A 16,195-nucleotide genomic window follows, 5' to 3' on the forward strand; every position below is an offset into this window, starting at 1 on the left:
GAAGTAGGGAGGAGGCAACGGGACTTCCTCGAAGTTTTAACAATGCCCTGGCGGAGGCAGAAGGAGGAGGGCCGATTGCTAAACATGACAAGGCAGCTTTGAAATTCTAGAGTAGAGCCAGACGAGAGGAGGAGTCATGACTGTGGGAGTTTGTGAAGCCTGTGGGGGGGGGGGGCGGTGGAAGTGTTTGAACAGTGACGAACGGTTCAGAAAAACAACCACATGATTGTGAAACGAGAATACACCAGCATATTTGAGTTCATCAGACACATAAACAAGTTTAACCAAGTTGCCGGACTGATAAGTCTGAATACATTTCCATGAGAAGTCAAGGTTTCAGCAGAACAAGAGGAAATAAGGTGAAATCAGAGCAAAAATTACAAACTTTGAGATAAGTATAACTTTGTCAGATCAGGTGTCAGGTTGAGATCGTTTAGTCTGACTGCTTATAATTTATTGCCAGAGAACAAAACCTGGAAAGGAGATCAGACTAAAGGCAGAAGTGCCAGTACCTGATCCCCTGGACTAAACTCACTGCATTCTCCACGCTGGTTGTAGAGACTTTTCATCTTCCTCTGAGCTGCCAGCAGATTTTCTTTGACATTATATTAGCCCTGTAGCTGTTTTCCAAATTTGGGGACAGCCTGCCCCTGACATCTTCTTGATTTGCACACGTATCTCTCACAGCGGGAAGTTTTTCTGGAGGCATGAAAAAGATGCCACAGAAATCCAAGTCTGCAGACAGTGACAGTCAGGGAAGGAACACTGAGGGCACGCTCACACAGGCAATCTGTACCGTGTACTCGGTCGTGCGTTTCTTTTATTTTTTTTAATTTATGTATGGCTGTAACTGATTAAAATGACTCATAATAAGACACAAAGTCAGTAAAGTAGTTGTCATGTTCTCTGTATTGTTCTCCGAGGTGCAGACGTGGATTCGACCGCTGAGGAACACTGAGGACACAGAGAACTTAAGAATGTAACAAAACACACCATAGAGCGACACGAGGATAAGAAATGACAAAATAAAACAGGAAACACTGAAGACTAACCTAGGAAACCATCAACACTGGGAAACATTAACACACAAGGGAAACAAGCAACACTAGGATAGCCAATAACAAATAAGACAGAAAACAACAAACTAAGCAACACTTGGGAAGAATGAGAAATGAAAGGAAATCTAAACTCTGAAATACACAAAAACCAAACCGAACAAGACTAAATCATGACAGACTTGAACTCTCAAAATTGCCAACAAAGACACACTCCCATGACCAAAGTCGTTTTCCCATATACACTCCTGAAGATTTCTAGAGACTTTTCAGGAAGACTCCTGCTGAAATCCTCCAACGAGTTGTTCACACATGCACCTCACAGTGGGAGGCAAGAACATTTGCCTTTATATCAATGCTATGTCGACCGCAGGGAGTAAACATCAACCCCCCCCCCCCCCCTTTCATTTACTCAAGGTTAATTCTTTGATTATATCTTGATGTGTTCTCACATCAGCTCAATTGGACTATCTGTGGAGAAAATACTCAGAGGCTGGAGTTTTTCAGGAGTTTTGTGCAAGTGTGAAAGCACTACAAGTCACCTTTCAACAGATCTGAGTTCAGTGTCATTTCATGCTGTTGAGACAGTCACACCTATCCTACCTATGTCCACATAACTAATGTCTCAGAAGAGAACAGTACAGAGTCCAGAATAAATGATCTAATCCTGAATGTCTTAACTTCTTTAATCGACATTTACTTGCTCTTAACCAGTGAACCGTCTCCATCACACTCAAATGCCACATAGCCAGGGTCAATCTCTTCCTTAGCTGAGTAGATCTTGCTCGACAACAGGAACCCTGATCACTGACACTCTGTTGAACACGGGGTTTTTTTGTGTGTGTGTGTCAGGCGTTACTCAAAGACAAAGCAGCCTCAGCAGGTGCTGCTGGGAAATACCCTGACTTTGACTTTTTCTTTAACCCTAGGCACTCACTTTGACCCTGACAAAAACACAAGTTACAGGCATCATTGAGCTTTAGCTTTACGTTGCAAAGTCTGAACCACAGTCACCTTTAACTGAAATAAAGTTCTGATCCCCTCTGATCACCACTTACTGGAGGTTACCCCAGCATTTCTCTCTATGCAACCACCATATTTAGAATCAGAATAAGACATATATTTTTTTTCCCCCCTGAGAAGAAATTAGGTCAATTAGGTCTAGTTATTTTGTATTTCACAAGAAGAACTTACTCCTTTAGATCCTCCAAGGACTTTATCTGGGAAGCAGCACGCCCGGCAGTTGAAACGTGTCGCTAGAATTGCAAGTAAATTCAGTGTAGGACTGTTCCTTTCTTTCTGAGAAACATGAACCGTCGCTGATATGCCACTGGTACTTCCTCGTATGCTCTGAGCACAGCAGCTTTAACCAACTGATAGCTACCACTATCACCAACGCTTGAGACTAGGAAAGCCTCCTGGGCCTTGCCACTGAGCCCATCAGACATCAGACTGATTTTTTGCATCAGCCAAACATCCAAAAACACACAGAAAATGTAACAGTCCCTGGAGAGTTTTCACCCCTCTGCATTCATTAGCTAACTTGAGTTATGAGTGATTTTGCAACGTCAGGTTGTTATATATTAAAAATCCACATAAAGCTGAAATTAGGATGTATTTATATAAATGAGGCTGTTCAGTAGAAGGTTATTTAAGTCTAAAGCAATTAGGCAGGAGAAACTGGCTAAACACTGATGCACTAAATAGCTTAATTTTATTCAAATATGATGTATAATTTTTTTAATTGGGCCATTTTGTTTGCAATATAGAAAACTTTTACTTTGAATTATTCAGGCTAATATGATGAAACAATAATATACTTGTTTTCTCAGTTTGAAGACTTGACTTTTTCCTTGTTACATAATACTTCTAGTCTACAGTACATTGCTGTGCCTGGCCAACAACCTGAAAGAGTTCTACTGTCGCCTTGAAACACGACAGGACAGCAAAGAAACTATACCCCATGATGACTCTACTCCCCAACCCACCGCCCCCACCACAGCTCAGGATCCTCAATGACTGTCCACCCCAACAGATTCTGTCTCTCCCACCACCTTGAAGCACTGTAATGATCAGCTGTCTCCAGTCTTTACAGACTTTTTAAACACCTCATTGGAGACATGCTACGTGCCAGCCTGCTGCAAAGGCCTCCACCGAGGACTTCAGACCTTCCGCCCTGACCGCTGTGGTGATGAAGGTGAAGGACGCTGTCAACCTGGCCCTCCACTTAATCCTTAAGCATCCGGACTCAGCAGGAACCTACGTCAGTACGTCACCAAACAACAATGCCTGATCTGCTACAGGACAAGCTCTCCCAGCTGAACATCTGACTCCGCCTGCAGGAGGACCACAGACTTCCTGTCTGACAGGAGACAGCAGGTGAAGATGGGGAAACATGTCTCGGACAGCAGGACCATCAGCACTGGCTCCCTTCAAGGCTGAACTTTGAACCCTAACCCCTATCACCATCAGGGACTCCACTTTGTCCACTGTGCAGTCTTTCCACTTCCTGGGGACCATCATCACCCAGGACCTCTCATCAAGAAATGACAGCAGAGGATGAACCTGTCAGAGAGCATGATGGTGCACGTCTACACTGCCCCTCTGGTAAGAGGCTGTGGTCTATAAAGGACCAAAACTTCATGGCACAAGAAAAGAAAAAGACTTATGAATAAATTGCCCCCGACTGCCCTCCAAACACAGATTATCATCCAGCCACACGGTCAGAGAACATAATGTGAGGGCTAAAAAAAGATTATATAAATCTAACACACACTGGATTTAGTATTTACTGTTTACACTGTGAGGAGATTTATTCTGGAAGATACTTTCACTGTTAGCAATGCACTTGTACCTCCACGACTGCACAGTTCCTGCATTGCACCATTGGTACATTTTTTACCCAATGAAGTTTATAAAGTTGATCTACATTTTTTTATATTCTATCATATAATTTTAAATTGCTCAATATATTTTATCTTATTCTATTTCAGGTGTAAGCAGGTGCACTGCTTTCTTCTTATTTTTTGGATTAGTCTTTTGCTAATTGAATACACCAAGTTAAATTCCGTGTATGAGTAAATGTATAGGCTGCTTGGCAATACAAACCGAGTCTGTTAACCTGAGTTCTTGTGCCACTGTTTCAAACTGGTGAGAATAAAGTGAAATGTCTTGTGAGTGTTGAACAGTAAAAAAAAAAAAGCCCATGGTAAATAATCTGCTGAGACAGCTGAACCGTGACATGACATAATAGTTTCTTTCTTGGTCATCCATTAAATCAGTCGACTCTCACTCAGGTCTAACATACAGTCTATGGTCTAACATGACTCAGCAGAGTGACTCGAGCAGCGCTAAACGTGAGTAAGCAGCTTTTCCTTGACACAGTTCACACCCGTGGAGCGACACAGAGGTGACTCAATAAGTTCAGACGAGCTTTTAACACACATGTCGGGAGCTAAACGTTAACTTGTTGTTCGGGTACACCGGGCACACCGAGCTGTGAATTAAAGTCAGCTTTTAACCTGAGCGCGTTTACCTCAGTTCACCGACAGATTTGGCTTCAACTTGTTAATCCTGTCTTCAGTGCCCTGCCTTTTTCTTTGTTGTTGACTTAAACAGGCCAAACAGTGGGAAAGCCTTAGGCTATATTTGATCAAAGCCTATTCAATATTAACTTTACTTTGTATTTTTTATACCGCTGAAGCCTGACTGACTGCCAGGTAAATAAGTAGGCCTAGGTTAATCGATCATGTATTCTCTGTGTTTGCAAACCCTCACACACCTGTTTCAGCAATAGTTGACTTTTAATTTGCAGTAGGCTATATACCCCCTTTTGTCTGACATAAATATTAACAAAACATTCAAATAGAGCCTGATATGATTTTTCAATGACTCATCCCCAACACAGGCTGTAACTCAATTAAATCTGGAGTAGGCCTATCACTTCGCAGTAATTCTCCCTACAGCTTTGTTCACTTTGTTTTTATGTTGCAGCATCTGAATCTTTGTGTCTAGAATAATGCTGAGGCAGGAACTGTGAGTGGATGCAGCTAGAGGGAGAAGAGAAGGTCCTATACAAAGATTTCATGATGGATGTGGAGGAGCTGGAGGAACCAGATGATGTTCAGGCATGTAGAACCAAAACACTTACCATGTTGGGCTCTGGGCCTGCACTGGTAAGCCAAGCAGGGTTTTCTGACACAATTTCCACAACTACAAAGGTGCATTGAGAGTGTAAAAGGCTTGAAGAGAGAGGTCTAAAAGCTCCAGCAACACTTGGTAGTTTTGAGATTTAATTTATTTAGACTGGTCATCCTGACCCTGATGAAGGCCACAAGCCGAAACGCGTCGAGTTGATCTCCATACTAAAGTGTCGCTGGAGCTTTCTGAACTCTTCCTGCACTGGTCGTAAGAGAGGTGTTCACTTCTAGATTTTTAAGAAGATCTTTTATCTGCATCTGAGGTGTGAGATAAAGTCTGTGTCATGTTCATTCTGACATGGTCACTTGGTATACACTGTATATTGGTATCTATATTGTGCTATGTTTTGCTGCAGTGTCAGGTGTTTCTGCATATATATGGACTTTGAACTGTTCAGGTTTTATCGCTCACCGTGTCAGCTATTTCCACTTTATGGAAGTATGTGTGTTTTGAAAATGAATAGGTTCATGCAGTTTAGTACACACTGTATTAAACTCAGTATATGTATTACAGTGAATGTATACTGTCAATTATTAACTGGGAGATAACACTGAAACTAGGGCTGCATGATAACAACTACCTAAGGCCTAAAAATATAAACAAATGCATTCCAAAAAATTTCACCCATGCCCATGAGGACAATAACTAAACAGATTTTTTGTAGCAGGCTGCAAACATGTAAATTTATACAGTAAAATTTGGATTTTCTTTTTTTATGTGAAGTGTACGTGACTTTTGGGGGTCTTGCAACAAGCCCTAAACGGACCCTTAACGAACTGCAGGATTTTGCACAGGAAAGTACGGGAGACCAAGGGGAGCGGCAGAGGAAGAGAAAATCTAGATTTTTATTTTTTTAAATTGTTCTAAACCACAAATACGATTAATTGATGAAATGAATTTATTGCTTATTCTACTAAAATGAAATTAGAAGCATTTTTCATTTATTACTCACACTTACAGTTGTGTGTTTATATATAAATTATATATTTTTTTTCCAACATTCATCACCAAACTCATACTAGTGATGCTGTTTTTGTGATGTGATTAGACTGAATTCTTAGTCCCAGTTGTAATTTCTTATTATTCACTTTCTTTTCAGGAACCCAAAGGCTTGCTCGGTGAGAAAAGGCGGCACTCTGGTAAAGTGTTTTTAACGTTAATGTACAGTATATGATATACACTGGATCTCATAAATTTAACATGGCTATAATGCAGAATATATCAGTCACAAATATTTACTAATGTAAGGTTCATAAAAGGGAAGCAGGCCAGGGTTGACCATGTATTGTTTATTAAGAAGAAGTGAAACATTTCAGGTGGAGATGAGGTTCGACTTCGTAGAGCTGAGTCCTCTGGCCTCCTGCCTTCCTCCCCTCTCTGTGTGTCACAGGACGGTTGGGGATTAAGAAGTGGAGGAGAGGTGAGAGAACGGATGATAACACGGGGTTAATGTTGTGAAGTTTGATTGTTGTGTTAAGAGTGTAAGACCCTGCTGCTTTTTCCAGGATATGCAAGACAAGCTGTTGTACTTGTGTTGCACAGCAGAGGGCAGCGTTGATCAGGTAACTAGCCTATGTTTTTTTTTTTTTTTTACATAATGTTTTCCCATGTGTATTTATCCTACGTGTTTGTGATTTTAAACCTCTCTCTATCCCAGGCAATTCAAAGCTCCTTGGAGTTCTGGGTATGCCCAGATAACCAGCACAATGTGGCCGACTGTCCCCTTACCCCCCCTACCAGCCTTCCTGCAACTCCAGTAACCCACATGCCTTGTCCAGTCGTGCCTGTACTGGGATCTGCAGTGAAGCCCATGATACCAAGCCCGATGACTGGTACCTGTAGTCCCATAACGTCCATGTGCAGTCCCACTGGTTCAGCCTGGGACTCTCTCAGATCCACAACCTGGAGTCCTGGAAGCTCTGACCATGATCCTGTCAGTGCTGCGGCTCACCTGCATCTGTTGGGGGAATCCTTGTCCCTTATTGGACAGCATCTTCAGGAGACAACTGTGAGTGGATTCAGTGTAGGGGAAATGAAGTGACTCATAACTAGGTTTAATGTTTATTGAATACTGGTCTGGCTGCTTTCTTTAGCTCTGTTTAAACCTGTTGACCAATTGTGATCTTAAGGCTGCCCCCTTGTGGTACCAAGGGGAACTTTTTTCATCAGGAGAAAACTGAGGCAGAAAAATATTCATAGATATTTGAAATGTGCTTGTTCATGTTTTAGGCACTTAATTAAACAAGTAAGAAGTGTACTGTGGATCTGTGTCTACATTTGCTTTACATATTTTGTTTGGCAATGAAGAAAGTGAATCTAATGAAAGCTTTTTGTCTTACCAAAATTTAAAAAGTGAAAAACCTTACCTGGACAGTATTGACACAAACATGTGTCTCTGGTCTGTCTTTGACTGATGCACCCCTCTGTCCAAAGACTAAACACCCACAGGATCAAAGTCAAGTCCTTTTAAGACTCAGGGGAACAAAACAAGAATTCGATGCACTACACGATGATAATCGCTCTTTGTTGTGCATCTGCAGAAAACCGTGAGTTTGCCGAGTGGCTTGTCCCTGCTCCTGGACTCTCTGCTGTGTGCCCTGGTTCCTCTGATCTCCCTCACCTCACAAATACCAGAGCTGAGGAGCTGCACGCAGCACACACTGGTGAGAGAGGCTTACCAATCATTACATAAGAGACTGCATTGTTCCGACAGGAAGTTGTGTGTTAACAACTTGTTTTTATTCTTCTTCTAAGGCCCCCACTCTGGAAAACATTAACTATTTGATGCCCGGGCTGTGAGTGATGACATTGAACACACGAGCGGGTTTCAGCCCTTATTGGTAAAATGAACGATACCAAATGTTAGTTTACATTTAAAGAAGAAAGTATGAGATCTCTTTTGTTCTCATGTAAGTTTAATTGCACTTTAAAAATAATTTAAGTTGGATCACAAAGATTGAAGTTCAGTTAAGTTGGTCAGGCTTTGTTGTTTGATTGTTCAGTTTAAAAGAAGAAGAGAAGAGGCCCTGATAGGACATCAAAGACACTTACATCTAGTCTCTGACATGAGCTTGTGTTTAAACTCTGATATGAATTGGGAGGGGTAAAAGAACTGCATAGGCTTTTAATAATGTAGCCGTGTGTTTGACGGCATATAGCCTACAGTCATAGAAACCACTTATCAATGTCTGTGAATACTCGTTTAAATGCATGCATGCAAGTTTGATGACATCAGCATGAACCAGGATTCATGTGTGAGTGTGTGACGGTTTGCACTCTGTTAATAAGATATAAGTTTACATGGCCCATGCTCTTGTGTCACACTTACTATACACTTAGAAAATGACCTACAAACTAACCACAGGTTTGCACTTAAGTCATTACTCACTCTTGTTATGTAAAGATAATTACATAATATACGGTCTATTATGTATCTGTAATTGTTCTACAGTCATTTAAATCAACAGTTTTCTGTTTTTTTATAGAGAGCACAAGTAGTAAGTCACCTGCTCTAAATGATCGAGGCTTGATGTTTCAGAAACTATGTGAGCTGAAACTCAAGTACGATCATCCATATGACCCACAACACAAGCAGACTGCTGCTCCACTTTGAATATTTACACTGAGAACTTATCGTGATCTATCTGTAACGTGCCATCTGGCCTGATTGAGAACGACAACGGCAGCGTAAGAAAATATTTACATGAAGCCAGTTATGAACCCTTAACGAGTATAAACCCTGACAGACGGCTCATTAGAGTGTCATACATGAGTTTTGACACTTCAAGGGTGTGGTGGATAAAAACTTCAGGTAGAATGATTCACATCTTGCCCTGGGTCACACCTCCTCCGCCCCATCTAGGAATGCTAAGCAGCAGCCTGCAGACAACAAAACTCGTTGTGCGTGCTAAAACATATCTAAGAGTGTGTTCATGATGTGCTGCATGTCCTGAACATTTGGGAGTGGTGAGACAGGTAGCTCCGTGAGACTCCAATCCTGTCCTGCGTAGGCAGATTTGAATATTGACGACTGGGTGTTGACATGTCATGAAGTTGTCCGGGTGAGAGACAGAATTCAGTGCCAACAGAGCACACAGAGACGACGATACATAAACAAGGCTCGAAGGAAATCCAACATTTGAGTAAGTATGGTCTAATTTTAAATCTTACAAACGTATATATGGTGTTTACGGTGATAGGTATCTGAATAATCAGGTTGGTATGATTGAAACAGCGAGACATAGATAATTATTGATAAAGTGTACTGGTCATTTTTCTAATTTGTTGTAAGGATGTTCATGTTATATACACCTCAGTGTTTATTACCAGCCACATCTCGCTCTGAGTAAAAGATTATTGTGTGAAGTCGCCTTAAACAACAGGTGACTGTCAGCTCGTTTCATACTTGACTTAAATTGTTGTGTAATTTATACGTTTGAGTTTCACTTTAGTGATGAAGGTTGTGCTCTTTTGTGTGTTAACATATTCTGTAGTCAGCATTAAGTGCTTTGTGTCCATGTACAGTATTTTCATTTTGAGGTGGATTTGTTTGACGCATGTATGCATGTTAGTCCAAATACAAAAGTCCAGGTAGAATGTCGTTGGGCAGGACTGACAAGGTGTGGCGTTTCAGGAACAATGTGAAAAGGGGGATGCAGTGAGGAAACAAGGAAATCAAACAAAAGCTTTGTGCCTGCAGGAGCACAGCTGTCATCGGTCGTACTCAACATTAAGTCGATACTGGAATAAAACAAGGAGATTCATGGAAACTAAACAAAATACTTATTATTGAACTGTTGTATACAAACCATAAGAGACGCTGTTTGCTTTCAGTTTGTCGGTGTAACTTCCTGCTCAGCTGAACCTTTAATATTTGGTATTCACTTCCATCCCATCTTTCCAGCTATGAGTGAAAACCTGAGCGGGAGCTACTACGGCTCCTCGCCCCCAGAGCTGAGACTGGTTCTTTTAGGAAACATCGGATGTGGAAAGACGTCATCAGCAGACACCATCCTGGACCAGCTGTCTCCCATCTCTCCCAGTGCCTCCAGGGCCTGCCAGCTGAGGCAGGGCGCGTCCGAGGGCCGGAGTGTGACCCTGGTGGAGGCGCCGAGATGGTACTGGTCAGGAGGCAAGATGGAGGACAGTGTCAGGGAGGAGACGGAGCGAGGGATGACACTGGTAGCACCTGGTGCACATGCTATTCTGCTGCTGGTGCCTGTTAGCCAGTTCACAGAGGTTGGTGTCAGCGTCTGCTGCAGTCATCGTTGGCATCTTATTGGTTTTTCACAGTAAAAGAAATGATGTTAAATCACCTCCTGTGTGTTACATAATACAGCATTCATTCATGTCTTTTTACAGCACAATAAAACAATATAGGTTTTAATATTTATTTATAATTTATAACTGCTCCTTTCCCAGATGGAGGGTCGTGTGCCTGCAGAGCTGCAGGAGTTGTTTGGGACGGATGCTCTGGATCACACCCTGGTGCTGCTGACCTGTGGGGACTACTTGATGGGAAGATCAACAGAGGTATATAGAATGTAATAGTCAGTCTCTGTGTTGTCCTGTGAGACACGTTTGAATTATTTCTAATCACAGTATTTGTGATATCTTGTGCTCACTTTGATGCCATGCACTCTTGGAAAAGCTTGAGTATGCACCCTTTTGAAAAGTTTAAAAGTCTTTAAAATGTATCAAAGCTTTTATCATTTTGATTCTTTTTTTTTGTTCTGCTTGTTCCTTGCACTACTCTCTTTCTGTCAGCCAGCAATCTGCCTAATTTACACCCTAATATTTAACATGTTGGCTTGTTTAAGAACATCCTAATACATCAGTTAAAGTGGTTCTGAACTCAAAGGATTATTGTTTGTATGCTACTTAATGTATGAAGTATTTAAAGTGAACTAAAAACAACTCTCTTCTAGACATCATTTGGTTAATCCTGCTTTCCACGGTGTCCAAAAAGCTGCTGTTTGTAGAACAGGGAAATGGCAAAGCATTACAACTCTCCATTTTTTGTTATGCTCAGGAATATTTGCAGAAAGAACACCCAGGCCTGAGGCAGATCATCGAGAGCTGCGGGGGGAGGTACCATGTGATCAATAATCGTAATCCACGGGACAGACGGCAGGTCTGTGAGCTGCTGGAGAAGGTGAGACATTAAAGTGTTTTACCGTTACACTGAAAACCTTGAAATAAGGTACAGTTTTTAGAGAAACAAAAAGTGCAAGTGCTTGAGCTCTATGTTTGACTTGTTTTGACTGAGGAGGCTGCTCAGCATGCATGTTGTTGTCTCTCCCTGCAACGCCCTGTTTCACAATCATATAATTACACACAGGCAGATGTAATGTGGATCACTTTGAATATGAATGATTTAGCTTTTTACATCATAATCTTTACTGTCAGGATGAAAACAATCCATTCCTCCACCACGACTGAGTGACATGTTAGTATGGCTTGTATTCGAATGAAGTTTTCTGTTACTCTTTTTATGACACAGGTTGAAAATATGGTGCAGAAAAACGGGGTTTATCGCTTGAAGTCGGTCGAGGAGAGAGAGCTGGAGAAACGGGTGAACGACAGAAAGAGAGAACTTATGGAGAGTTACAGAGCTCAGAAGGAGAAGAGACTGACCGACGCGGAAACCACTTTGTCAAACAGAGACACAACGAGGTCTTTTGACAGAGCAGAGGAGAACAGCACCTTTTTGGAAAGGAGGAGAAGAGAAGAGGAGGTGGACACGAGAGTGAATGTGAGGCAAGTGTCCAACGGGCTTCATTCAGCTCCGACACCACAGTCAGACTCAGAGCCACAGAGTGAGAGGGAGCTGAGGAGGAGGCCCAGTTTCAAACTCAATTCAGGTATTTTTTTTTCAACCTCGCACCTTCTCTGAAAACCATTTAAATTAATCTAAGCAGAAAGTGAACTGTATTGTATTGACTGTCTTTCCCCTGTAGATGGTGCCATACTCTCACAATTGTCCGAAGGTAACACATCTCCAAAAGTTGTCACTACTTGTAAGTCATATTATTTAACTGTCTTCTTATCTGTTGCTTTAAACTGTCTCCTCTTTTAACTTTAAGACGTCAAACTTTAATTTCTCCTGATTGTTTCCAGTGCACCACAGAATCAACAGCGCTGAAGAGTGGTCCCCCGAGGTGTCTCCGACCTCCGCTCCTCATTCTCCTCAGCTCGTCTTCACCTCTACCCCCTCCTCGCCCACCTTCACTTCCTCCTCCTCACCTTCCTCCTCTTCTCCTGAGCTACGTCTGGTGCTGCTCGGGCGATCTGGAGCAGGCAAGAGTGCAGCTGGAAACAGCATACTCGGGCGTGAGGAGTTTGAGTCCCGGCCCGAGAGCCTCACAGCGATCACTCAGGAGTGTCAGAAAAAGAGAGCTGTGGTTGAAGGAAGACGGGTGAGATATTTAAATGTTGCTCGAGTGCATGATGTCATTTTTCTTTGCAGTTGCCCAAATCCACTCATTTCATATTCTTGACATGTCTTACATTATGCTTTAAAAAATACCATCTGGCTAAACTGCTGCATGTGTCTCCTCTCTCCCCTGCAGTTGGCCGTGGTCGACACCCCAGACTGGTTCAATTCAGAGCGAACTCCAAATGAGGTGCGAGCACAGATCTCGTCCTGTGTTACTTTGTCCAGTCCCGGTCCTCACGCCTTCCTTATGTGCGTTCCTTTAGACCAGCCTGCAAAGACTGAGCTGCAGGCTCTCAATGCCCTTGAGTCTGTGTTTGGCCCTGAGGTGGTCGAGAGACACACTCTGGTCCTCTTCACTCATGCAGACCGACTGAGGGCGAGCGGGAAGCTGGGATATGACGACGTTGAAGCATACATTGCCGGTCAGCGAAGGGATCTGGTAAAGCTGGTGGAGAAATGCGGGGACAGATTTCATGTGATGGAATCCGAAGGGGGTTGGAGGGTGAGCAAGAATGTGGCGGAGCTGCTGGAGAAGGTGGAGCAGGCGGTGAGTGAAGCTGGGGGACAGTGTTACTCTTGTCCAGCTTTTCAGGAGGCTGAGAACAAAGTGTGGCAGAGACAAGTGGAGATAGCGAGGGAGAAAAGGGGGGGTAGACAAGAGGAAGAAACGGGGGAAAATGTTAGTCAGCTCAGCTCTGACAGGCGGGCGCCTTATTCCTATATGCAGCCTGTGGTCGAGGCAGATGAGGAAGTGAGAGAGGATGAGATTGAGAAAACGAGGGATGAGGCGGAGAGGAGTGTAAGCACCATGAACATCGAGAGCCTTCCTCCTGTGACGCTTTCCAACATATCACCATCACTCCTCAGTTCTGTTATGGAGAAATTGAGGTCCAGTGCACACACTTTACCCAAGCTGATGTCAGATAGCTCTGTGTGGGTCGGTGAGGGAGCGAAGAAGGTGAAAAGCAGTCCAGTGTGGGGGAAAGTGGGCAGCGGAGCACAAAGCGTCCAAAAGATGGTAGCTGACAGTTCTGTGTGGGGAAAGGTCGGAGCCAGTGCCGGACATGTGTCCAAACTAGTGGGAGATAGAGTTCCCAAGGTAGTGGTGGACAGTTCTGCATGGGTGGGCTCCGGAGCAAAGGCAGCAGCAGCCAGCCCGATGTGGGGAAAAGTTGGTTCTGGGACCAAACTAGTGGCCGACAGCTCCATGCGTGTCGGAGCTGGGCTCGGTGCCAGGGCAAAGAATTTGGCCAAGAGTCCCATATGGGGAAAAGTAGGATCTGGTGCCAAAACTGGTGCTAAACTGATGGCTGACGGCTCGGTGAGAGTCGGATCTGGAATCAGTGTCGGTGCAAAGAGGGTAGCACAGAGTCCAGTGTGGGGGCAGGTGGGCTCTGGGGCCAAAGCGGGAGTCAAAATGGTGGCTGACAGCTCAGCGTGGGAGAAAATTGCGAACACTGCTAAACAGGTGCCCAAGGTAGTCATAGCGGGGGCTTTGCTTGGTCTGGTTCTCGGTGTGCTTTTAGGTGGGGTGCTTGGCGGAGCTATCGGTGCAGCGGCAGGATCTGCTGCAACCGAGGTGGGCAGACGAAAATTCAGCAAGAAAGATCCACTTGAAAATGCGGCTGGAGCAGCGAAAAATTTGGAGAGAACAGTGAACGACAGCGTGGACTCTCTGGTCAGACAAGGAGGGAAAGTGCTAAAAACTGAATAACCCTCCTGATTGTTCATAAAACATGGAAAAAATGCAAAAAGGTTTTATTTTGTTTTGAATTGAATCATCAGAATGTATACTTCCGATGATGATCTTTAAAACAGACACTTTTCAATCCTCACACAAATGCTAGTTAAGGGTTAATTTGCCTCAGGATTATTACCAACTTCAAATATCTGCATAAATCGACTTCCAGCAGACTGACAGAAGCGACTTTTAGCCACATGTTTTTATGCTTTTCTTGAATATTGTTTGCAAAACGCTTCAAACGCTGTCAGACAATCGTAGTTCATAATATTAATTTTGTAAAATGTTTAACTTCACTTGATAATTTCCTGATCAACACCAAGTTTGTTTAGAGTTAAGAAAATAATGCAATTGTATAAAGCCTGAATTTAACTGTGATCTTTGTCAGTGTTTCATTAAAAGAAAAAGAATCCTAAGAAGTGCTACGTCTCTACCTGTGTTATGTGTCCGTCTCCACATATCTTTAAACAGTGCAAATCTACGAAGAAGTCTCAACATTACACCTATACTGGAAAGGTTTTAATGATGATCCAATATTTTTTTTAACTATTTAACTCTGACAACATGCTTCAACCTCTTTACTAAAAAAAGATAACTCTTCATGATTTATTCTTTCATTGTGTATTCAGCAGGAGAAATGCACGATACACGTTTTTATCATTTATAGCTATGAACTCACTTGAGATTTCATCATAAACAATCAGCACCAATAAAAACATACAGTTCATCAGTACAAGCAATGCACACACTCGTAATGGCCACATTCAGTGTATTGAAGTTCAATTTCCACAGCCAAGTTTTCTGACTACATTTCATATGTTGCTCCCTCCTGTGCTCGTTGTGAAAAATCCCTGATATTGGAACATGTTTTGCCTGATTGTATTTTGAACTAAATTTGAACTGCTGGTATACCTGAGTGCATGTGGGAGTGACTCTGAGGGGCACTTCAGAGGGGGAGATGACATTATCTTTAAGTCCCAGGCTGGCCAGCAACCCCTCCCCCCCCCCCCCCCCCCCCCATGGCCTCCTGTATCACAAGGAGGCCAGACACCTCAAGCAATATTAGGAGGTTTCACTTTCCTGACCTGGATTGTGCATGCTAACAAGATGCTGTGTTCTCTGTTTTCTGGTGGTGGTTGGTTGGGATAATGGGACTCCCCCTCTCCCACATAAGTCAGTTTAGGTGAAGTCAAGGCAGTATCAAACAAGCTAGGTAGCTTATTTGACACGGTGTATGCCGAAAGGTAATACATGTTTGTTTGCAAGTTAGACAGTGTGCAGGAGTTTGCCTTTAAGGTTTTGAGGGTCACATTGCTCTAATACGCACCAGTCTTATGAAATGGATGTGTGTAGGTTTTTTCTATTTTTAAATATCAAACAAGCTGACATGACTTTCTGATATCAGGTATCCATCTTACTGTTCTTGCTCTGCACCAAACAAAAGAAAGACCAAAATAATGGTGGAACAATTCGTCCGAAGAGCCTATAAAAAAGAGTTTAAAGAGTGTGGATATTAGATATATCTGGTGAGGCAGCTTGTGTAAGAGCAGGATCCTGAACTCACCTTTATGGAATGTAGACTTTTAAATCACACTTGTGTTTTCTTGCTTTGACATGTCCGCTGAAATTATTTATTTATTGGTTTCTCCTTTGATGCATCAGACTTTGACAGCAGCAAGAATATCTCATCTACGAATAATTTACCATTTAACAACCTCCTACAACACCTAGTAAATAAGTAAGTAAAGTAAATCACCTGAG

General features: G+C 42.8%; 2 protein-coding genes across 2 annotated transcripts; both read left to right on the forward strand.

Moving 5' to 3' along the window:
• The first annotated feature begins 4,340 nt into the window (after positions 1-4,340).
• LOC109994378 (uncharacterized) lies at positions 4,341-8,561 on the forward strand. Its single transcript, XM_020647686.3, has 8 exons — positions 4,341-4,411; positions 5,049-5,182; positions 6,355-6,394; positions 6,572-6,675; positions 6,761-6,817; positions 6,913-7,263; positions 7,796-7,918; positions 8,010-8,561. Exons 2-8 carry the CDS (start codon positions 5,099-5,101, stop codon positions 8,052-8,054), a joined length of 804 nt encoding a protein of 267 aa, XP_020503342.3. The 5' UTR covers positions 4,341-4,411; positions 5,049-5,098; the 3' UTR covers positions 8,055-8,561.
• Positions 8,562-8,694: 133 nt separating this feature from the next.
• Positions 8,695-14,856, forward strand: LOC109994377 (GTPase IMAP family member 8). The gene is made up of 8 exons (XM_029280020.2): positions 8,695-9,397; positions 10,159-10,493; positions 10,677-10,787; positions 11,287-11,409; positions 11,758-12,118; positions 12,215-12,274; positions 12,375-12,673; positions 12,827-14,856. Exons 2-8 carry the CDS (start codon positions 10,161-10,163, stop codon positions 14,405-14,407), a joined length of 2,868 nt encoding a protein of 955 aa, XP_029135853.2. The 5' UTR covers positions 8,695-9,397; positions 10,159-10,160; the 3' UTR covers positions 14,408-14,856.
• The last annotated feature ends 1,339 nt before the right edge of the window (positions 14,857-16,195 follow it).

Source organism: Labrus bergylta, chromosome 1 (genome assembly GCF_963930695.1).
Source record: "Labrus bergylta chromosome 1, fLabBer1.1, whole genome shotgun sequence".
NCBI classification, from domain to species: domain Eukaryota; kingdom Metazoa; phylum Chordata; class Actinopteri; order Labriformes; family Labridae; genus Labrus; species Labrus bergylta.